The following is a 23264-nucleotide window of genomic DNA, read 5'->3' as shown; positions in this document are numbered from 1 at the left end:
ACCATTTCTCTGTGTTTTGTGGGGCTATGTGTGTGTTTTAATAGAAAACTTCCCATTTAAAGGACTTGTCTGTTGCTGTGAGATCTGGTGGCATGTTCTTAAAACATGGATTATGTAATGGAACAGAGTAATAGAGAAATGGGATCACTTGAGATTGTTATCTGTAGGTTTATGCCCAGTGCTCCCCACCAATAAGTACACAGAGTCGGAATTCATATGAAGGTCTTTTAATAAGTTTTTTTTTTTTTTAACTTTAACAAGGTTTTTTTTTATTATTATTATTATTCTTTTTTCTTTTCCCAGTTTAGGACTACTAGATCACTTCTGTCATCTTTGCAGTTTCCACTGTTATCAGTCGAACAACTTCCTTGCAGTCCGAGGCCTGCCTTTGCCTGCCCTGGGTGAGGAACGACACCCCTCACGCTGCTTGTGGAAGGCAGAGCAACAGCCCCTGCACTCTGATCCATACAAAAGCCTCACCGAAATACTGCAGGCGGCCATCCCTAGGCTGAGCACCGCTGCTGGCCCCCTTCTTGGCAGCACCTGTGCCTGGCCGGGATCGGGGTGAAGAGAAAAACAAACCAAAACAAGGTGCCAACAGTGACGTGAACATGTCCTGGGACATGAAGGGGGCCGAGGGGCAGCCCCGGGGGTGCTGTGAGGGCAGGGGCGCCGCCACCCAAAACTGCTGCGGGATTCACAGAGTGGGGCCGGCAACAGCGGCCTAGGGCTCGGCGGGGGCAGGCGGCGACCCCCCAGGAGGCGACACCACGCCCCTGGAGGCGACACCAGACCCGAGGAGGCGACACCAACCACGCCGCCATATGGAGCCCTATGGGGCCCTACGGGCCCAGGCCCGCGGCCCTAACCCCACTTCAACCCCCCGGTCCCCGTTGCTAAGGCCGGCCCGCCCCGCCGTCGCTAGGCCGCGCCGTCAAGGGAGGAAGTGTCGCAAAGGCTGACAGGAAACTCGGCCGCGGGTTACGGCAGCGGCGGCCGCGCTTGGCGGCGGCTGGATGAGCGGCGAGTGGGAGCCGCGGCGCTGAGGGGAGCGGCGGTGAGCGGCGGCGGGCGGGGGGGGGCCGCGGAGGCCGCCCCGGGGCCCTTAAGGGACCGGGGAAGGGCCCCGGAGGAGGCAGGGGGGCCTGGGGCAACGGGAAAAGGCGGCGGCGGGGCGGTGAGGCGGGGCCCGGGCACCGGCTGTGCCTTTGTTCGCGCCCCCCCCCCTCCCCCCCCACTTACCCCCCCCCCCCCCCTCCGTCCAGGCCCGTGAGGCCGCCGCCTGTCGCCCCGTGTCGCCTGACGCCCTCCTCCCCGGGGGGTTTGTGTCGGTCTCTCCCGTAGGATATGGCCGAGGTACCGCCGGGGCCTAGCAGCGTCCTCTCCCCGCAGGGGGACACGCTGTCCCCCTTCCCCGGAGGAGGAGGAGGAGGGGGGGCTGCTTCCTCCTCCTCCTCCTCCTCTTCTTCCACCTCCGCCGCTGCCGCCGCCTGCGCCGGGGCCCAGGACGAGGAGGCCGAAGAGGAGGAGGAAGAGGAGGGACCCGCGGGCGGACGGGAGCAGCAGCGAGGAGGAGGAGGCAGCGACGGCGGCAAGGGGGGGCCGCAGCAGCAGCAGCACCGCCTCCACCACCACCACCACCACCCCCCGCACCACAACCACCAGCTCAACGGCCTCATCAGCCCCGAGCTGCGGCACCTGCGGGCCTCCCTCAAGAGCAAGATCCTCGGCTCGGAGGCAGGGGCAGCCCCCGAGGGGCAGGAGAACAAGCGAGCCAGCAAAACAATGGGCTCCGGACAGCAGCAGCAGCAGCAGGCATCGCCTCCGGCCGCAGCACCGTGCTCGTCCCCCCTTAGCAACCACCTTCCTCCCCAGGGAAGGACTGCACCCTCTCCTCCTCCTTCTCCCCCAGCAGCAGCACCAGGGGACAGGAGCCAGCCTGCTGCCACAACTCCGACTGCTGCTAAGACTGCAGCCCGCAATGGACTGGCAGGAGGGACTGGCTTGGAGGAGGAAGAGCAGGAGGAGGGGGATGAAGGAGGGGAGGAGGAGGAGTCCCTGCTGCTACTCTCTAGGTCCTTAGCAGCAGCCTGCAGTTTGAAAGGCTCGGGAACGGACTCTCAGCCCGAGGAGGACCTAACGATACGATACGTCCGATACGAGTCAGAGCTGCAGATGCCCGATATCATGAGACTGATCACCAAAGATCTGTCCGAACCCTACTCCATTTACACGTATAGGTATTTTATCCACAACTGGCCGCAGCTTTGCTTTTTGGTAAGTGCTGGGGAGGGAGGGCAGGAATTGGGAGTGGTTTGGGACAGGGGTGGGGAGAGGATTAAAGGGCTGACGTTTGTGGGAATGCTCCTGGTATTCTTTTTATGGCTAAGGGGAAAGACCAAGCTCTTTTGGAAGTACTTATCCCTGCTGAACTCCTTTTCTCACCTGTGCCTGTACAAGTAAACCCCGTGTTTAAAAGTCCTGTATTCATTAATACATGTTTTAAGTGGTGGGGAAAGGCTTTGAACGCAGGGCTAGGATCCAGGAATTCAAGGCTTCTAATCTTGGTTTTGACATTGACTTTTGTGACCTTTGGTAGCTCATTTTGTCATTCTGCCTCAGTTCCTAGGTTTCTATTTAAAAAAGAAAGTACTTAGTCCACGGGTGTCTTATGAGTGCTTCGTAATTCTTGCACAATGGCTTTCAAACTGCCCTCAGCATGACTGGCATAGAAACGTTGACATGTGGGGAGGCACTGTTAAAGGTCTTGTGGACTTTTTGATCTATTTGCTTATTTTAAAAAGATCAGCTGCAACTGTATTGCTTCTTGCGAGCGTGATAGCGTGTGCAGCAGTTCTGATTTTACTTAGGTTGTCTTGCTGTACTAACAATAGGTTTATTCCTCCTACTGCACAACCAGAAAGATTGCTTTAGTTGTTACCCAGTCTTTCTGAACGTTTAGAGCACTTCTTATGGCTAAACAACAGCCAGACAGTTTTAGAACTCGAGTCTCGGTAGAAAAGCATGCTTTCAGCATAGTAATTCATGCGCAGGTATACGAGAGTGAGCTTAAATTGGCCTGGGGGGTGTATATGCACAGTGGGAGCTTAGCTGTGTTTGATTTCCTCGTAGGAAAATTTGTCTGCAGAGCAGAACGTTTGTGGGAGTGTATGGCACTTCCTCGCTAAAGTAAATGATGAATTCTCTCTTGATCTTTTAATCAAGGCTGGACACCTCTCTGGAAGGGATGGTGTAGCCAGGGCCAAGGCGCCCTTCAATTCAGAGGTTCTCTGTAAAATTTTAATAGGATATGAGTACAGGAGGTGAAGCTAATGGAATCCATCTGGCCTTAAACTTCCTGAAAGTTCTTGTTTTAGGGTCCAGTGTAATTTATAGCAGGATTTATATGATTTATGGGAGGATTTTCAGAAATGTGCCTCTTGCAGCCCTGAAGAGGGAATACAGTAGGATTATAGGAAGTTGAGCAAAGCATTGCCATCTGGAACAAAACAAAAATACGAAAATATTTGAAATCATTCTTCAACACAAAGTCATGTTTGCTTTTACACAGCGAGTTAAAAGGATGCTGATCACAGCAAAACTGTAATTTTTCAGGCGCTGAGCATACACCTAGCTCTGTGCGTGACTGATTTGCCTCACACTGAAAAGAAATGCGTGTGAACTGCAAGTGTCTGTACTTTCAGCATCAAGTGTATCGTCGGTGATGCCAAGGCAGCGTTGGATATTAGCTCACTGTGCGTCTGCTTAGACTTCAGGTCTTTGTGTTTTTTTTTTTTATTTTTTTTTTTGTCAGGGAGTAATTTGAGAATTTTGTTAGGAAAAGAGCAATGGCAAATTAGTTTGACAGGGCACTAAACCGGATTATTTCTAATATTTACTTCTAACAAATGCATTCAAAGAGCAAGGTTTCACTCAAGGAAAATAAAACATCTTAAGCTTATTTTCTAGGGACAACTTCTTTTAATAGTCTTGAAAACTTTATTTGACAAAACTTTATTTGAACTCCAATTCTACTCAGATTTGCCACTTTTATGAAGGGTGGAACAGTATGAAGCATGTAAAACAGTAGAGAAGAATATGTGGCTGCAAGTGTCTAAAGCTCTTAGCACATTGTTTTACATACATAATCATCTGAAGCTCTTCCAGTATCTTGAGTCAATTTCAATGGGTTTTTGTGAGTGATTTTAGCGTTTTTAAGGCTTGGTTTTTAGTGGTTGTCTTGAAGACTTTCTGTTCTATAAAATTAAATTTGTTCCTGCAGTTAATGGATTCCTGAACTACTTCTATCTAATAACTCTTTAAAATATTTATCTTGAGCTGGAACTGCATTTTCCAATTAGCTAGAACAGTGTCAGGATGGTGAGCAGAAGCACAGCGCCTGATCCCACAGAATCATTTGTCTTTAATGCCTTAAGGCCTCACAGCCTTCTGGCTTCAGGTTTTTCCTGGGGACAGGGGTTAGACTGTAATTTGTTCGTATTAGAGAAAAATATCTGCAGGGTTTCTGTCAGTTCAGTTACTGAATTTCACCATCACCACTTTCAAAAAGGGTGATGAGGGGAAAGACCAACTCCATTTAAATTTGAAGACAGGATGAGTGCTTTCCTGAAAGGATCAGCGGTTGTCCGGCGCTGATGTATTCGGTGAGCGACCTTAAATGTTATAACGCTGCTATCGAGCATCTTGGATACCTGACAGCGCAGAAGTTTTCCAGGGGCATTAGGAACGTTATTGCTGTGGTGATCTCATGGGCTTGAAGCTTGCTGAGTTTCAGCTTGGTCTTCCCAAGGTGGGCTGTCACTAACAGCTAGCACCAGTCCAAGGCTGCTGCTTTCTCTTTCTCTTCAGCTACCTCTGCCCTGCCTGTGTGCCAGCCCGTGAGTTTATCTGCCTTGGGAAGCTCAGCTGGCCCTCACCCCTAGCCGTGTAGTCATACGTGTGTGCGTGTGCTTGTGTGTTGTGTCTTAGGGTCAGGTTTCTGTCTGTTTAGGTCTCCAAACATATTCATAGCGGGATGACATGAGCACTGGTGTTGGCACGAGGAAAGAGGTGAGAATACACAGCTGGAGGGAAGGCACGGGACCAATCCGAAGTAACCACTAGCGTGGTTTTGCTGTATCAAACTGCTTCCTAACTATACGCTCAAAACCAAATTCATAGTCCACTTTAAAAGGAACTGGAGATCGTAGGATAATCTTCAAAACCCACTCATTTTAACATCAAATTAATCCATGTAACTGTCCCCTGACTTTTGAGGTAACACGTTGAGATTACTTGGTAAATAGTACAGGTAAGTTACGTGGCTGTGTTACCTGACCGAGCTGTAGCAAGGTAACAACCTTCTCCTCCCCAAGCTGCAGCTGTCTACTGAAGCTTGGATTTCTCCTGCCTCTGCAAGAGCAGGTTGGCAGCATGTGCTAGGTGTGGGGGCCCTCTAAATGCTTGGGGTTTATCTATTCCCAGGAGCTCTGTCAGCCCAGTTTTTCTTCAGTTGACCAATGATGACCGTTTCCCCATCAAAGACGGGAGAGGACGGGTATTCTCGTCAAGTGCTTTTAAGCATTGCTACAGCTTTGTTCCTGTGTTGGTTGTAAGTGCGTTTTTGAAGTTGTAGCTCCATTTTGAAGTGGTTTTGCAGATTCTGGTCCTAGCAGTGTGAAAGTTCTGAAACACCTTCCATTTAAAGCTGGTAAATCAGCTATTGCAGAAAATTGTTTTCAAAATACTGCAGCGTGGGAGAGGTGAGCTTGGGAAACCTTGTCCTGTTCCAAAGTTTGGATAAGGCAGGACGTAATAAACGCAGGGTTCTGACTGAATGTTGTAACCTCGCCTGTAATTCACCGCTGCAGACTTGCTGCACTGCTCAGCTGCCTTTTAAGAAAAATCTGGAAAATGCATGCTTTTATTGGGTTCTTAACTTTGCCAGTAGCTATAGCAGCAATTATAATTTAAACTTTCACAATTTTAGAAATAACTGATTAATTCCATGTATGCGGTTTTAGATGTGCTATAAATCCTAAATGACTGCAGTTAAGATCCTGAGATCCTGTTTTCTAATAATACTTTGCTTTTTTTTTTTTTAGTTGGATATTATTTAAGAGGCTCTGTACTTCATGTTGAAACTAACGACTTGTGAGACACCATCGCTGTTTTTCAGTTGCAGAGAGCTTGAGGGATAAAGGAGGAACGAGAAAAGTTAGGAAACAGCGCGGGAAGTCTTAGCGGCCTCATGGCAGACCTGGGAAGACATCCTGTAATATCCATTCCCAATTTGCAAACTCCACCGTATGCCGGTTTCCTCTTAGGAATGATCATGGTTTGAGACACGGCTGGCTGTGCTGCTTCTTGCTCTCACAGGCTTTGTGAAAGCCTCAGTCCTTGTAGCATATGGGTATTTAACGACAGCCAGTGTAGTTATTCTGGCAGCGGCCCTGCACAGGAAGGAATTACTCGGGTCCAGTTTCATAGAGTGGAAGCAGGGAGAGTGACTTAGTGATTTGCCCAGTGTCGTAAAGAGCTCTGACCGAACTGCCGGACTTTGGGTTAAAACCATTAGCCTAAATGCATCCCTTAATGGCATTCGGTAACACGATCGCTAGATGTAAGCCAAAGGATTCGTGCAGAGCTGTTTCTGTGATCCTCTGAGGTGGATTTGGGTGCGTGTGTGAAAGGAACCTGCAGCCGTGCAGGTTCTGCTGCATTTGAATCGCAAAGTGTTTCTCTTTTAGGGGCTAGTGGGTTGGTTTCACCTTTAAATGGGAACAAATATCGCGGGCTCTGGGTGTGAAAGGCATGCTCAGGCTGTGCCTGACAGAGTTAATGCCACCTTTGCCAAGGAATTAATGCCGATTGTTTAATTTTGAGAGAGGTAACATTCCTGCTGTTTTATAGACATTTCTGTGCTAACTCTAGCAATCCATGGTTGCAGTACAAAGATATTAACATCTAGTTTGTTTTAAACATTCAGACTTATAAGAACAAAGTTGATGCAAATATGGGATTTGAATACATGGATGTTAATCTTGCTAAGAATTTAGGATTGAAGTAAATCCTATAGTACTCCGTGGGGCTTATAATATAGTAACTTGGGCTGAATTCTGTTTGTAGAAACCTGTGTGCTTAGAATTGCTCTCATTTGGCCCGTGATTGTTTTCTCATAAAGGATGTTGTATGGGAACTAGTTTTCCTCTTGCCCCCCTCCCTATTTCAATCTGATTTTTTTTTTCATTTACACAGTTTAACCTTCCCCAGGGAGTTAAATTGCAGTTCTACATCACCTTTTAGGTTCACTTCCAGCTTTAGATACAGTCGAAAAGAAGGAGAAAGGAGAGGAAAGGCAACAAAAACTCCAGTTGAGGTAGAAATGCGGCACTCACCCCAGTCATAGCTTAACTGGCAGATTTACCTGCTTGAAGACAAGAGAAGGAGATTTAAGTGTTCTGGGAACTGGCAACACCGTGATAGTTCATGCAACTTTGTGGCAACGGTGGTGAAATCAGTGGGTATTTCCTTCTTTGATCACTGAAAATGATTTTAAAATACGCCTTAATGAACACAGCTCTTAAGAAAAGTGCCCCTAACGAGAAGGAAAGCAAGGCTGCAATGTGTCACTACTTTTGAAGAGCAGGGGGGAAAAAAATCTAAAAATTCTCCGTAGGACTGTTACGATCAACAATTTGCACGTGTTCGCTTCAGGGCAAAGCATAACTATAACATGCTAGTTTGTGGTGTCTTTTTTTTTAGCTAGGTATAAGATTACATCTAGGTACTCTGCATAATTATAGCAATGTTATGAACAGGCTGTCTGATGATACTCTTTATTTAACTCCCTGGTTTTCTCAGGTCTGAGCCGAGATACAAAACTTGCCTTGAGCTGACACTTTGCATACACAGTTTTAGTATAAGTACAGCTTTTCTTTCCTATGAAATAAACTTGTGTTTTAGAACAAACAAAAGACTGCTTAGAGGCTGTGTATTTCAGTCCACTTAGATCATGTTTCGGTTTTTGTTTGTTGTTTTAAAAACCACTTGTTTAGATTGTTCAGGGTTGTTCTTGGATACTGTTAGAAAAATGTATCTTCCTGCCAAATAAAAACTCTAGAAATAATTATGTTTGCGTGACGAGCTGAAACTATATTAGAAATGGTGTTAGGCTCGTGCTGCATCACAGTGCTTTGGAATTGCAGCCCGTTCGTTTGGGGCTGCTCCATTTTACCTTTGGTAGGGGCTTTTGGCCGGCAGCTGGCTTGGTTAGTAACCCGCCGCTCAAATGGAGATGCTAGAACATTATGCTTCGGGTACAAACTCCCTGTGGATCGGTGCCTACAATATGATCTCTGTGTAAGAATTTTCCGCCTGTAGATCCTTGTGCTACAAGCTACAGAAACGCTCAGGCGGCTGAAGGCTGTGGAGTCCATACCACGGCCTTCAGAGAAGCTGGGTTCACAGGAGGTCTGGTAATACTGGCTCGGGCAGGTCCTTTTTGTTTGACTTAGTGGAGTGTTGTGAATTTGGATTATCCAGGGGCTCTTGTGCCAGCACATGCTTGTGCCAATCATGTGCTGTACTCCTGGTTTGGGAGCCACGCTGGAGCTGAAGGCTGCTTCCCCCTGCAGATACAGGTCTCAAACTTCTGCGGATCAGTTTATACGCCCATGCACACGGTTCGGAGCTGCTTTTTTCTCTCTGTCAGTCTTTCCCTGAATATATAGTAATTCATACTCCCTTTGGATGCTATCCTACTCTGCAGCATTATTCGCTTTACTGCTGCAGGTTATAATGTCATTAATGCTGCCTAATCCTTCGGTTAACATATGACTTAGTTATTCTTATGCTCTTTCTCAGTGTATTTCATGGTAAATTTTTTGTAAACGCAGTGGCCGTGCAAGTGGCTTGATAAGTGTTTGGGGAGGGGGTAGGTATTTTGTTTGTTTGTTTTCTTCTTAATATTTCAAAATAATTGTGTCTCCTCGACCACATTTTTTGTGACAACACCATTGGGATTAACTGTCAGCTCTTAATGAATGAAATCTCTGAACGGTTAAAATGTGTGAAATTAACTGTATGCTTTTTTGTTTGTTTGTTCCTTGGATGTCATATGACTGAAAATGACGGTTTCTAAAGATTAAGCGCAAAGACATTTTTCTCTGATCCATTATGGCCTTGACATCAACACCAGATAAAAATTAAGCAAGTTATCTGCCCAGCCCTTGCGCGTGAAAATTCGGATCACTGTGAAACAGGAAAGGACTTTTTTTTTCCCTATGTGGCAACCCAAGTTAAAGGATGTTTTATGCTTCAACCTGGTCTTTTTCTTTTTTTTTCTACCCTTTCCTATCACATATGATCTTGCTGGTAGAATTGATGGAATAATACTATGATTCTTTCCCAGACAATTCATTGGCTGTTAATAGACTGTGACTTTATCTGTGTGTAATACAGAAATAAGAGACCTTTAATCTTATTTGTACTTTTGGAGATGGTGTTTATTTTTTTTATACCTTTGTACAAGCAAATTTAGTGTGGCTGTCTCATTTTAAATGCACTGGTTTACTTTTTCTGGTAGCACTGCAGATCACGAACTGAGAATGCATACCTATATGTTTGTCTTTAAGGCCATGGTAGGGGAAGAGTGTGTAGGTGCCATCGTCTGCAAGCTGGATATGCACAAAAAGATGTTCCGCAGAGGTTATATAGCCATGTTAGCAGTGGATTCCAAATACAGAAGAAAAGGAATTGGTAAGAATAGCCTTTTTTTGTTGTTTTCTACTTAAATCCTATAGTTTGTTGGGGTAAACGTAGGCGCTGTAAAGATTTAAGCAGAACTGAGCCTCTAGATGTGGTGGTTTGTTGTCATCCCTGCTTTACTTATCCACACAAGCTCCCTGCTATCTTTTTTCATTCTGTTGAAATAACCTGAAATGCCCGTGCCCTGTGAGATTAGCATCTGGGATATGAAGCTAAAAAAGAAACTCAGTCAGCAGCCCCTTACCTCTGCAAATTACCATTATCAAATAACAACTGCAGAAATTGCTCTGCGTTTTTATGTGCTCTCATCATTGTATGTCTTTATTGTGTTCAGGTGTGGGGTTTTTTTTAGTGAATTTATCCCCTGGCTTTCCCATATCAATTACATATATATTGCCCACTGGGGATAATGTATATAGCTAATGCTTGAAGTATGCGCTAATACTCGAAGAAAAATAGTTGTGCATTACTACCTGCATGACCAAAATGAAGAGCTGTTTTGTTGGCAATTGCATGATGAAAGAAAGCTCTCTTGGCAGGGAGCTTGCCCTCCCCCACGGGTCAGTTTTGCCCTAATGGAAGGGACTTTCCTGCAAACGCTGGTTATCCTAGCTTGGTTGATTAAAGAACTGTTCTTATGGAACTCCATTCTTTTTAGTTTGGTATTGTGAAATTACACCTTGTAACGTATTTTTAATTTTAAATGTAGATGTCAGCTTTAAAGGCCAGAAATGTGCTTTACCACCCATTCTCACTAACAGCTCGTGCTCTGATTAAAAAAAAGAAAAGAAAAGAAAATTACTTACTATGGAGAAATATGGGAGCAAGTTACAGATTAATACCATTATGTTTATTCTCCTCTTAAAAAAACAAAACACAAAAACCTTTAAAAACCTTGAAACATTAAGTATTATCATGACTGTTTTAGCATATGTGATTTCTTTGTTATTTCAGTGCAGTTCAGAAGCTGTTGGTGGTTTCTGTAGTGGAGCGGAGGGAAGAGGATACAGAGAAATCATTCTCTCCTTTCTTTTTAGCTGAGTCATGAAGGAGCCTGCCATAATTTCATTGCAGGTGCTAGGTTTCATAAGTAAATAAGAACTAATGCTGTTCTTATGAAGATCTCTGCAAGATTTTTCTCCTGCTTTAGTCAGATCATCATTTTACAGTTATATAAATAGAATTTATATTTAACGTTTTGCTTACTTTAGCATTATATAAATGTTAACTTTTTCCCTGCATTTATCATGTTGCTGTTTCTCATAAATTATGCTGTTAATCTGAAGATGTTTTATATGCAGTAAAGTTTTGTCGTATGTTCAATGAAAATCTTAATTGATTAAAGCTTTGAGAATACTTTAAAGCAATCTCTAGATTCCTTGGGTTTTTGTTTTTCCTTTTCCTTAGCTTTCTTATGGAAGTGAGATTTATACAATTTCATTGAACAGCAGTTTTTTCCACTAATAACTTTGAAATCAACTTTCAATTTCACCCCAATTCTACAGACAGGTAGGGATATTACAGTTGTAGAACTGTTGTGAAATAGATGAAAAGTAATGATACAGAATTAAATTAATGCTTGACTGAAGGGAAGGGATGGGCTTCAACCATATTATTAGATACTAGCAAATCCAAATGGGAGTGAGCCACAAGAAAAGTGGTTTCATAAGTTCTGTTGCTAATAGAAGTATTTGTTTTAGTAAGAGGAAATTCCCTTGGAAGATGAATGTCCTTCAAGTACGTGCCAGAAGATTTTGACTTTAAATGCAGCAAAAGGGAATGAATCACATCTTGGAAGGCTATATATAACACTATGTTAAACATTGAAGCCTGTTTCTAATATCCTTGTGCTAGAAGACTTTTGCACTCAAGCTGGGTCTCTGGATAACTTTAGGGATAATTTTAATGTTCAAACTTGAGACTGCAACTTGACTGCAAGTTTTTGTTGCATTCTTTCCTCCCTGATTTCCCCAGGAGTCATGCCATGTAGGTAGCACACAGTAGTTGTATATAAGCTGGCATCTTTTGCATTGCAACTCTGACACTTATTGAAATCTGTATTTCAGGTACAAACTTGGTTAAGAAAGCTATTTATGCTATGGTTGAAGGAGATTGTGATGAGGTAAGACTTTATAATCAAAAACTTTCATAATGTGAACGGCTTGTATTCTCCATATGTGGATTCATTTCTTTTTTTGTTTTGTTTGAGTTTTGTTTTTAGGTGGGAGGTGGGTTAGCAAGAAGCTCTTTCTTTCATAATAGAAGTAAAAATAACCTCCAAAAACATATGGCACAAATAGAAGGGCTTTCTAAATTTGTCCTAAGTTCTCAAATACAGAGTTTTGGGTTCTGTTTTACTCTGGGAAGTTGCCTAAGCCTTTAGTTGCAGGCACGTTTTCCTCTAAAGATTCTCGTTTAAGGTGCTGTTGACCAGTGTAACTTGTATGTTGTCGTAATACTTCCATGCTTTCAGAATATACAAAGATACTGGAACAGTACGTGCTGTAATATTGCAGAATGTAGTTTTATCACAGCAAGTCATCATTGTTATTCTGACAATGCTTAAACCATGTTACAAAGCACTAACAGCTCAAGTGATTCAGCATGTCGGTGAGTGCTTCAAGGAAAGTGACTGAATCACTGTCAAACTTTCTCTGGCCTATATATTATTAGTCTTTCCTTTTACGAGGTTACAATCCCTCTGTCCCTCTCTGTCTCTCTCTTTTGCATAAATGAAGCAACTATCTTTATGTGCCCTGTTTAATTTGTGAGGAACTCTCCCTACATCCATTCTCCTTAATCCAGTTATCTGTCCCTTTAACTTTCATCTGCTTGCTACAATGCAATTGTTAGCTTGTTCCTTATACCTGAACGCTCTGTCGTTTCGGCGTGTCATAGTTAATGATCCTTTGATCTCTCTGTTATCTCCTTTCAACTGCTCCCCTGATTGTCCTGATGAAGTTTTTTATGCAAAATTACAATTTTTCTTACAAGACTTCTGGCACGTACTCTGTTAACTTTTCCACATGTTCCGTTACATCTTTTGCAGTATTCTTTTATATGTTCTGCTTTCATTCAACAACTTGTTTGAGCTATTTATTCCTCCCATCAGATCCCCTTATGCCTTTGTTTTCTGGTGTCATTTTTTTCTATGATTCCTGTTGTATTCAAGCATTGTAGTGCAGTTTGATAGTTCTGCAATAGTTTAAGTACTTTGTTTTGTCATGATGCTTGTATCACATGTAATATGCTTTGGTCTAATCTGTTTTACTGCTTGCGACCTTGGGCTATTCAAGGAAAGCTTTTTGTTTGTTCTTTTCCATGGCTTTCCACAGTGGTCATGCGTTCATTTGCCATCGCTAAGTTCCCAAGATTTAAAAAATAAAAATAAAGAAGTACGATATCAGAGTGTTCATGTCACATTGGGAGAATTGAGATGCAGAGACACGAAGTGAATTGCCTACTGCTGTTAGAGAGTAGCAGAGCTGTGTATTTCTGCGCAGGCCACCAGATTTTCAATACTCCCCATATTATTTAGGAGTATGTGTGTATTACTTCTCCTGTAACTTCATTTCTAAATTGGACTATCTTACACGTATACATACAATGATCTCTCCTGTGTATTTGATCCTCTCCTGATCTAATATTAATCCCAGAGCCCTTCTTACTGCTTTTTGTCATTGTTAAAATGAAATAAATGTGATAGGGATTGCAGGCTGCTCTGCAGTAAGACCTCATTAAGTCTTAGTCATAGATTTTCATCTGTGGTGCTGCATAAATGCTTTGTACTAAATTTGTAGGTCGTTTTTCAGAGGCCAGTGCTGTCCCTCTTTAATCGAATGCACTACAGTTCCAGCTTCTTGAAGTGTGTGCTGGATGGGTGCAGGCAAGTTTCAGTTCCAGTTTGGAAACTGCGTGTTTGGGGGGTGATGGTTCAGAACCAATTATGCCCTGCTTCTTGGGGGTTTTTGTGTCAGCTCAGTTTTAAGCTGGCACAAAACTTTGAAACGGGAACTCATGTCCAGGCAGCAGGGAGCACAAGCAGAGTGTATTTCTGACTTCCTACTACACCAGTCTGCAGAGGCGTGCCCAAAGTAATATGATATGTTTGTGCTGTTCTTTTTCATGTATAGGTTATCTACAGCAAAATAGAAAATGTCTTCATGTTTTCTTCTTTTCTTTGGCAGCAAGTGTAGGTTTCTTCTAGGTATATACGGTACAACAATAACGATGTTTACTTCTCCTATGTGGTGGATTGCTGAGAAATTTTCAGGCTCGACCAAGGTTTGAAAGACCTAATTAGCCACCTGTTATTTAAAGCTCTCTGACAGAGCTGAGAAACTTCCCTCGCTGCTTTCTGCAGCAGTTGCTGGGGAGAACAGTTTCTGGCCATCTGATTGATGCCTGGCTGATCAAACCTGAAGCAGTGCATCACAGTAGCTTGTCTTTGCGAAGTGTGTAAACAGTTTAATTATCTCTGCTGCTCTTAGGATATTTTTCTACATCCCTTAATAAAATCAAAAGCGTGATGAAAATCCAGAGATGCTGCTACTTGATGTAAGGTGAACTGAAATTCAAAAAGACTCTCTTCTGAAATTTGCTTGGAAAACAATTAAAACCAGGACCGTGCACATGTGGGTGTCATTGAAAAATTCCAAATTGTGGTATGTAATATGATGGTAATTTGTGGCATATAATCTGATAAATTTTTATTTCAATATAATACTTTTCAAAGTGCCATAAATTGATACCACAACAGTCTGTAATGTTGAGTCTTGAAAAGTAAAGGATTTTTACAACACCAGAGATGAAAATCTTGAAAAATCACTAGTGCTGTCCTGGCATTTCAAAGTCTGTCACAATATTGTAGTGATCAAAGACTTTTTTTTCCTGTAAGCTAATTCAGTGGGAATAAAACAAAGGCAGGCCTATGGAGCAAGTGATTCACAGTGCCAGCTTCTGCCTAGCAGGTCGTTGATGCTATGTTGCATGCTTCAAAGCTGAGAGGTAATATCCTTCCAGCCAGTGGCTGTTTCCTGGCTTGAGGAAATTGTAGGGTGAGCGAGTGAAGAGGTGAATTGGCTGGGATGGGATCTGTGTGGAGAGGCAGAGGTGGTCATGGCCTAATGCAACAGAAAGAAGGAAGTGGTCTGATGTTGGGGTGGGTGGTTCAACCAGAAATGGCCTTCAAGCCTGAAGAAAGTACTGAGCAGCGTGCTTTGGGCTGGAGTGTCTAATAACATTACAATATTTAGGGATCTTTGGTTGTTTGTTTGTTTGGGTTTTGTTCTGTTTGTTGTTGTGGTGTTGGTTGATTTGGGGGTTTTCTTTTCTCTTCTTGGTGGTGGTTGATTTTTGCTTTTTCTTTTTTCTTTTTTATTTTTTACCTTGGTGACCTTCTCAAAACATTTTCTGTTAAAGAATTCTAATATTCGGAGTATATTAGATTTTCAGGTGTATAATGGGCTGAGTTTCCATTAAGTCACAATGATTTAGAATAATTTTATTGGGCTCATTACATAGAAAATGGGAACTACTAAAATAAATCGGGTGCAGGTGAATAGTTTTCTCCCATCTCAGGACTTTTGAAGAGATTTTTCTTCTAGTGTAAAAAGGAAAGTGCGTGCAAACTCCAGCAAGTCGAGCATCTGGCTGCCTTTTGTACGTTTGCTCGGCTTTTACTGACAAGCAACTTTCAAAAGTTGTGCTCCTTAAGACTGTTGCATGGAACTGCTGCATTCCTTAATCAAAATTAGGAAAGGGAGAGTCGTATGCAGATATTCCATCTGTAACAAATGACTAAGTAATCTGCAGATGATTCATTCACCTCATATTGCATTATTTCAGCACCATGTAACTGCTAAATAATCAAAGTAAGGCTCTAGTAAGTGGAACTTTCTTAAAAACTTTTTCAGCAAAATGTGGAACGTGAAAAGGAATTGTGACTTATTTTGAGAATTTCCATGAAACTTTAAAGTGTTTTTCAGTGAGATTTTTCTGACTTCACCACTAAGAGTGTCATTTTAATTCAGTACCATGCTTCTAAAATTAACTATGTATTTTTATATAACCCTATTTGAAATTATCAAGCCATTGACAACTTAAATTTTTCTTCATCTACAGATCATTCAGTGCATTAAATGTTATATTTTGGGTTCTACCTCTCTTTAAATGTTAAAACAGTTAAACTGATGAAGGACACTGGACAAGCGCCTATAACTTGAATCTTAAAATATGCCAAACTTACTTGTAAGAATAGCAGCTGCTTCTTTGAGTGATGAAAGGATATTTTCTTCATTTGTTTATTCGATTTGACTGTATTCCGTGAGTTGGTTTCTAAACGTGTGCACTCAAAGTTTGAAATTGAATCAAGAAAGCCCCTTTTTTCTTTAGTTTAGGAATAAACTAGGTATGAGAACATAATAACAAGAAACACAGTATTCCACTCTCAGTACAGTAAAAGATTCGACACAGTATTCCACTCTCACTACAGTAAAAGATTCCTTGCTTCTAAAATGAGTTAAAATTAAAGAGAGTTGAGATAAAATTGTAGGTTTATGAAATTTTGGAAATAAGATAAAATAACGGCCTTCAAAAAGTTGCAACTTGTGCAGAAAATCAGATCTTTGCTGGTTGACAGGAGCAGATGATGATATGTTATTAGAAGGTTTAACAGACGCATTTGTATGACAAAGTAGACCAGAAATAAAGGTAACAATTGAAGATTTGGAGCTTGATTGAAAATCTCCCATGGGAAGAAAAGGATCCTTCACGGAATCAAGCTGATGAAACCTGTATAAAATACAATCAGGTTCCCTACTAGATTCAGGAACGTGTCCGTAGCCCTTTGTGAGATCCACACGATATGTTGAGGTCAGGGGATTGTTTTTCAATGTGCTAAGTCTTTCTTAGAAATACCCGAACAAGTCTATTGCGTTAGCTTTCAAGATGAGCATTCGCTCAAGTACTGGGATTCCAACAAACCTGAATTTCAACATTTAGCCACTCCCTTAAATTCAGTGATCTGTGGTGGTGGAAATCATTTAGCATTGCAAGGTGTGCAAGCTTGCAGCTGAATACAGACATGTTGTATCGCTCTGCCAGATTACTAAACTTCTGTGCGAGTGAATGTCATTTGTAGTCAGAGTTCAAATAATGGTTTCCTGCACTGTGGATTTTAATGGGTCAGATTTCCTGTTGGCGTAATGCTCTAATTTGAAGGAAAAATACTGCACTTTGATAATTGATTATAATTTGGAAGTTATCCTTTTTAATAGAGTAAAGTTGCAAAGAGTAATTATCAAGTCACAAGATCTGACAGTACTGTTCCATCAGGTGCTAGCAAGAGAAATGTAATCCCTAATTCTTCCCATAAGACTAAGAATTGAATTAGCCCTTCTTAAGAGTTACAGGTACGACAGACTGTCCTGCTGTAACTTAAGAACTCTATTAATGTCACTCTTCTGTTTAGAAAAAACAAACTTCTAAGTTTTATTTTCTTCCAGGTGTATTTTGTTCATTGGATTGTTAGCTCCAGCTTTACTATTCTTTCAACATTCATGTGTTGAGAAGCACAGAGGGAATTATCTGTTGGGATGTGGTCAGAGAAGCTTGAAACTTAAGTAATGGCCAAATGTGTACGATAAGTGGATTTTCAAACCTTACTGCAGGTGACCAGTCTAACTGCAGTAGCCTCCCTCTCTTATATTGACTTAGCCGCTCCTCAGATTGCAGAAAGCAAATGTAACAGAGAGAAAAATGAGTAGTTTTTCTACCAGGTTGCTTTATGAAGTAGATCAGCAAGAAACCTAGTGAGCTGACAGAAGGTCTGACGGAGAATAGAAATGCATGCCTGAAGGCAGGGGGGTGAGAATCCGTAAGGTAGACTGGCTTAAACTGATGTACAAGTACAGGCTTAAAAATATATATTTTAATTTATGATATTTATATAATTATTTATTATATACATTATAATTTATTATATGTAATTATTATATTTAATATAACATATATATCTTGTTTTTTATTGGAAGAGAAGGGAGGAGGTGGGGTAGTTGGGGTAGATTGCTATTTTTTTTGACTGTGAGATTTTTCCATATGTAATTTTAACAACACAGAGCGGTGGATATTAGATGCTGGTTTGGATGTAGCTGTTAGTGGGCTTATACCGACACTGATCGCTGGCTCGCTGCGTAAATTGCTTAGGCTGTATATTCATTACATGATCTTTCTACAGTGCCCATCAGCTCTTGTTTAATAAGTGAATGTACATGGCCATGGGATTGCAGGTAGTCTTGTCGGCTTGTTGGTTCTGCATGTGTTCTTGAGCATCCAGGATCCATCCTTACCCATAGAATCCTTAAATAGTTGAGTTGGACAACAGTAAGGAGGCAAGATGTTTTTTTTACTGTTTGGAATGGGTGCACAGCTTACCAGATATGTCAAAGGTCTGTTCACTGCATTTGGAGAAAAGGAAAACCATTCAGAGGGTCGTGCTTCAGCAGTTTAACTTCTTGTTAATGCTTTTGTAAATTTTTTTTTTTTGCTTGTGCTTGAGGCTGCTGGGACAACTTTCAGTCCTTGCTTAACTTGGACTGCACTTGGGTTTGTTCTGAGCTATTGATGACAGGTCTTCCTGGAACTGGGGTGTTACCATCATAGAGGACGAAAAAAGAAAACGGAAAAAAAAAGCTGCTCTTTCTTCCTGCACTTTGCCAGGCTAGTTGAGAACAATAAAGGCCAAGACTTCTTAATCTTCTGAAACCGATGCAGTACTTGAAATGCAATTAGATGCCCTTGACTTGCTCACTAGAATTGATTACTTCCAGGGCAGGCCTATCTTGCACCGGCTTTGCTGTCCGTAACCTCTTGCATGTGAGATTTTGGTGCGAGGCACCCAAGAAGCCCTGAACAGAGCCTTGTGAGTGTGGGACCTGTGTGGTGTGTGCACTCTGGTTTGAGTCTGGGATTCTTGTGTTGAGCACAAATACACGCTACAAACATAGGTGTGACAGCTTGTCACAGAACGGAGGAGTTTGTATGTAGGTCTAAATCTGTTGAATTAGAGGTGGAAGATACTGAATGACAAAACCTAACGTGTGTCAAGTTCAGTTGTTCATTCAATGCATGTTTTGGAGCCTTAGATGTTCAGTGCTACCATTTTTTTTTAACCATAGCTTTTAGGTAATGATTTGATACAGTATTTACAACAAACAACTACAATCTAGATATGAATGAAACTTGCTTACAACTGGTATTGTTGATTAACTGCTGTGTTCTTTTAAATGTGAAGATTGAGGAGGGTTGCTTGTATAAATAAGGACAAGAAAAAAATGATTCTGCTGACTGCTTTTAAGTGTACCTTTAAATAAAAACGTTGAAATTTGTTCAGTAGCAACATAATGCGACTGCTTTCTAACATGATGTACTTTTCTTTTTTCTTTTTCTTCTTAAAGGTTGTATTGGAAACAGAAATCACAAATAAGTCTGCTTTGAAACTTTATGAAAACCTTGGTTTTGTGCGAGACAAGAGGCTGTTCAGATACTATTTAAATGGAGTTGATGCACTGCGTCTTAAACTATGGCTGCGTTAAAAGAAACCATCACATCAAGCAACTGACGTCCCAACAGCGCAGAGTTGTCCTTTGCATGCAATGCAATTTGTACAAAATTGCTTTGCAGGTGGACTTAGTAATTCCCATGCAGCTCTTATCTGTCAGTGTCTCATTTGAGTGTCGCACATATTTGTTGCACTTTGGCATGGCGCATTTGTTCAGAATTAAAGCCGATTGTTTCAAACTTCGAGTTCTTTTGGTACCAGCAAGATGTGCCAGTTGATAGCCAAGATATGTTCGTTCATTTGCAAGTCTACTGACTGTATTACATACAACGTGAACATTTTATCAAAGAACCTGTATGTGGAACACGACTTTTGGTTCCAGCAAAAAGCCAATGTAGATTGTAAAATTCTATAAGTATACTAACATTTCATACAAAAAATTGCCATAGTTTTCTGGAAAAAGGCTTCAATTTTAGGTTTTATTTTTCAATATTGAATTTTCCATTCTTAAATATTGGTACCTCAGTGATTAGTGAATGAAAAAATGTATTGTAGGGTGGGGTGTGTGTTACAATGAGTAACAGTAACAATTAAATTGCGTCTGCCAGTGCCTGTATAGATAAGTATATTTGTCTTCACCTCTAAGTTTGGAGTGCATGCTTTTATTCTTTTACTTTCTTCAATTGTCTTTGCAAGAAAAATTCTGCTTTTATTTAAATTCTGGATTTGATAATAAATTATTTCAGATTTTTATAATTTGGATACTTCTCCCAAACAAGGGTTTGGAAGGCCCTTCTTTTCTTATAGCAAGAAGTGTAAGCTATTTTGAAAACCTTGAGTAGCTGCTAAAACAGAACCTGATGTTGCCAGTAAATCTCTGCTGGTTTTGGATGCACTTTTTTCTTTAAAAGAGTGAGGGACTTTTAAAAGAAGATATAGAAAATTAATGTAAATTGGTATGATTTTATTTAATCAAAATTATCGCTAGAAGCTCTGAAAAACATCTATTTTAAAATAGTTGGAACAATTTTTTTTTTATCCAGATTCAGTTTGCTTTGCTTCAGTGTTCTAAAATGCTTCAATCTTTGGTTCTTGGTCTTGGAAATAAATTTCAAGGTGTATTGTATCCATTTTTAGCTGCTCTCATTTTCTCTAAACTTACATGAGCTAAATTATTGGGGGATTTTTTTTTTCCTTCCAAAATCAAAGCAGTGGGGAAGAGATTTCTCTTTTTCTATCCCCGCCCCTCCTCCCTCTCCCATCCCCTCTCTCTGTCTGCCTTTACATAGGTTTTACCAATACCCATCAATTTGTTCAGTAATTACAATGTCTAGGCTTTCTTGTTCAGCGTGATTATATAGCCCAGTTCTATGAATCAGTTGGGTTTTTTTTGTTTTGTTTTCTGTTTATTTGGGTTTTTTGTGGGTTGGTTTTTTCCACTTTGAAAAAAGGTATTAGTTGGCTTGTGGAAGAACCTGTGTAATCAGTGGAAAAAAGGATGAGCTCAGTGAGCCCGCTCTTCTGCAGTTGAGCGTGCTCTTCAGATTTGCCTTACTACATTTTTTTTAAAGAGTTTGGTTTGAATCATGGTCACTTTGCTAATTACTGTACTATTAAAAACAAAAACAATAAAACCCCTACCTCCAGTACCATTTGGAAAAGATCCCTGTGCAGGAAAACTGGATTTAAAGGAAAGCCTTATTTTGCATAGACCAATCGCACATGGTGATGGGCATTTCTTACCATGTACAAATTATGAGTTGTATTTGAAAATAAAGACTTTTAATGGGAATTGGCCCTTCTGAGTTTTCCGCTCGTAGATGCTATTTGTGCTTTTGAGGGGGCTTGTTCCCCTCAATAAAGAAAACTCATGTTTAAGATGGTGCCTGAATCAAAGCGTTATAAACTGGAGTGTCTTACAGAACATGCTGGAGTTCAGAGTAAAGCCTTCTGTTTGCATTTTCCTGATCCCTCAGGTTTGCCAGCTGTTCTGAGCACTTCTTCAGGAGGTTTCAGACATAGTTAAGACTTTAATTGTTGGGAATGCTAAATCAATAGAAACAGACTTCTCTCAACCGTCTTCCAGTTGTCTGGGAAATAGTGGCTGCTCTGGCTTGCCTGAACTGAGGAGGCAGATAAGAGAAGCTTCATGCCTTGTTAGCAGCTGCTGGGCTTGTATCGCAAACTGCAAACCAGGCTGTCTTGTGTGTCTGCTGATGTTTAAAAACCGAAAAGCCAGACAGGCAAGTTTCCTATAGGTTAATATTTAAGCTGTGGGTGTCTTGAGATTGAAAAGCAGGCTTGAAAGTTAGCTTAAGTCACTTTTTGGGAAGGCACTGCCAAAAAAAGTGACGTCTGAGCAAACTTCAAATACAATTCTGTTTGTGCGTTGTAAGAAGCCATTCTCGCCATGCCGTTTTTGAAGATGCTGCACAAAATAGGTGCACGTTTCTTTTCAAAGAGCGTATTGCCTGAAAGGTTCTGGTATTGCTGCTGTGTAACACGCAGTTCAGTACGGAAGATACTGAAGCTGTATGCGTTTGTTTATATTAAAAGGAACAGATTTATTGTCTGTGTTGCTTGAAATTGGTTATCAAGTGGGAAGTTATGAATTGCAAAGAGATGGAAATGGGTTTTCAAAACAAATCTAGCAATGAAAAGTTGTTTATTTCTCATGTCTGTTGCTAAAACACAGTCTTCTTCCCCCTCACCTTTTGCATTGACAAATCTTACTATGGAGTTGATCATTTGTGTTTGACTTTGCCCAAATATTGCTATTGGCTGACATGTCAGTATGGATGTTTGCTTTATATTGTTGGTTTTTTATTTTTCTTGTTGTTTTTATTCTTTTTTGTTTTTATTTTTTAAGAAAATGATCAGGTTCATCACCTTTAAGAAAAGCAGGCATAGTCTAATTGGCATTGCATAGTACACCGCAAACTTTTTCAGGGCACCAGAAGACATTGCTAAAACTGAGTGCTATGTTTGAAAAAGAAAACAAAACTTTCAGGTCTTGTATAACCATTACAACCTATATTGGAGTTCAGGTATCAATGGGCATCTATGGAAATATCAAGTGTATCTCAAAATACTGGACTGCTGTTTTGAGTGGATTATATTCTTCTGTCCCTTTATCCTTTTTGATGAGAACAAAAACAGTGGGGTTATGAAATGTACAAGCTGTCTAAATACAATGCAGTCAAATAAATGGTTAAGTTGTTTATCTATTTCCTTTTGAATAGAAATGTTCTGATAATTGTTTTGCTTTGTCTACAAATATGTGCACACACTCATTCCTAACAGAGAAGTGGTCAAAAAAAAGTTTTACAAGAAAATTGTAAACATTCTTTTTTATATCACTTATTTGATTTTTAATTTCCATGCCTCTGCTAGAAGCGTCTTGAATGGTATTTGTGTGAACTTCAGTTTCACAGCTGAACTGAGATGGAGCCTTTTTCCATGTGTATTAAGTTAGGACTAATGTAGTCAGTCTGGGCTTTTCCTGGGAGATAAGGGGGGGTATTATTATTTAGGTTGTAACAAGCAGGAGTTGGGAACTCCTTGCAGCCCTTGCAAAGGTGAGAACAAGCTCAGTTTTGAAGATCTTCTGTGCTTTATTCCCTCTGCAATTGCATTTAGGCTCCTGAAACTTCCCAGTTTCTCAGCAGCCCGTGCTGTGTGTGTTCAGCTGTGTCTCGGTCACCTGCACGCCTCCTGCGACCAGCCGCAGCCAACTTCTGCTGGAAGCAGCTCCAAGTCTCTTGGTCTTGCAGCAGCTTTGCTGATTCCTTACAACCAGGCTACCAGAATACTAGTTTGTCAGGAACTAAGCCTCCACAGGCATCTTACTGCTTTTTACACTTCTTTCCGTTTGTCCCAACAATTAGGAACTGTTTATGCAAGTGAACATCAGGAATCAGATGCTGGGTTTTGCATA

The 23264-nt window shown here is 41.3% G+C and overlaps 1 protein-coding gene across 4 annotated transcripts; it reads left to right on the top strand.

Annotated features, from left to right (window-relative positions):
• The first annotated feature begins 215 nt into the window (after positions 1-215).
• On the top strand, positions 216-22554 carry NAA30 (N-alpha-acetyltransferase 30, NatC catalytic subunit). Of its 4 annotated transcripts, XR_013951757.1 has the most exons (6): positions 226-1057; positions 1345-2277; positions 9636-9759; positions 11176-11277; positions 11835-11890; positions 19224-19278. XR_013951757.1 is itself a non-coding variant. In XM_080593587.1 (5 exons), exons 2-5 carry the CDS (start codon positions 1348-1350, stop codon positions 19359-19361), a joined length of 1248 nt encoding a protein of 415 aa, XP_080449713.1. In that variant the 5' UTR covers positions 265-1057; positions 1345-1347; the 3' UTR covers positions 19362-22554. The 4 variants fall into 4 exon arrangements, 3 of the variants coding, with proteins under 3 accessions (XP_080449715.1, XP_080449714.1, XP_080449713.1); XM_080593587.1 differs by lacking the exon at positions 11176-11277 and having other exon boundaries at positions 265-1057; positions 19224-22554; XM_080593588.1 differs by lacking the exons at positions 11176-11277; positions 11835-11890; positions 19224-19278 and adding an exon at positions 10723-11114 and having other exon boundaries at positions 225-1057.
• Positions 22555-23264: the final 710 nt, after the last annotated feature.

This window comes from Anser brachyrhynchus (assembly GCF_964034855.1).
Source record: "Anser brachyrhynchus genome assembly, chromosome: 5".
Taxonomy (NCBI): domain Eukaryota; kingdom Metazoa; phylum Chordata; class Aves; order Anseriformes; family Anatidae; genus Anser; species Anser brachyrhynchus.
This window is presented reverse-complemented; position numbering and strand designations above follow the sequence as displayed.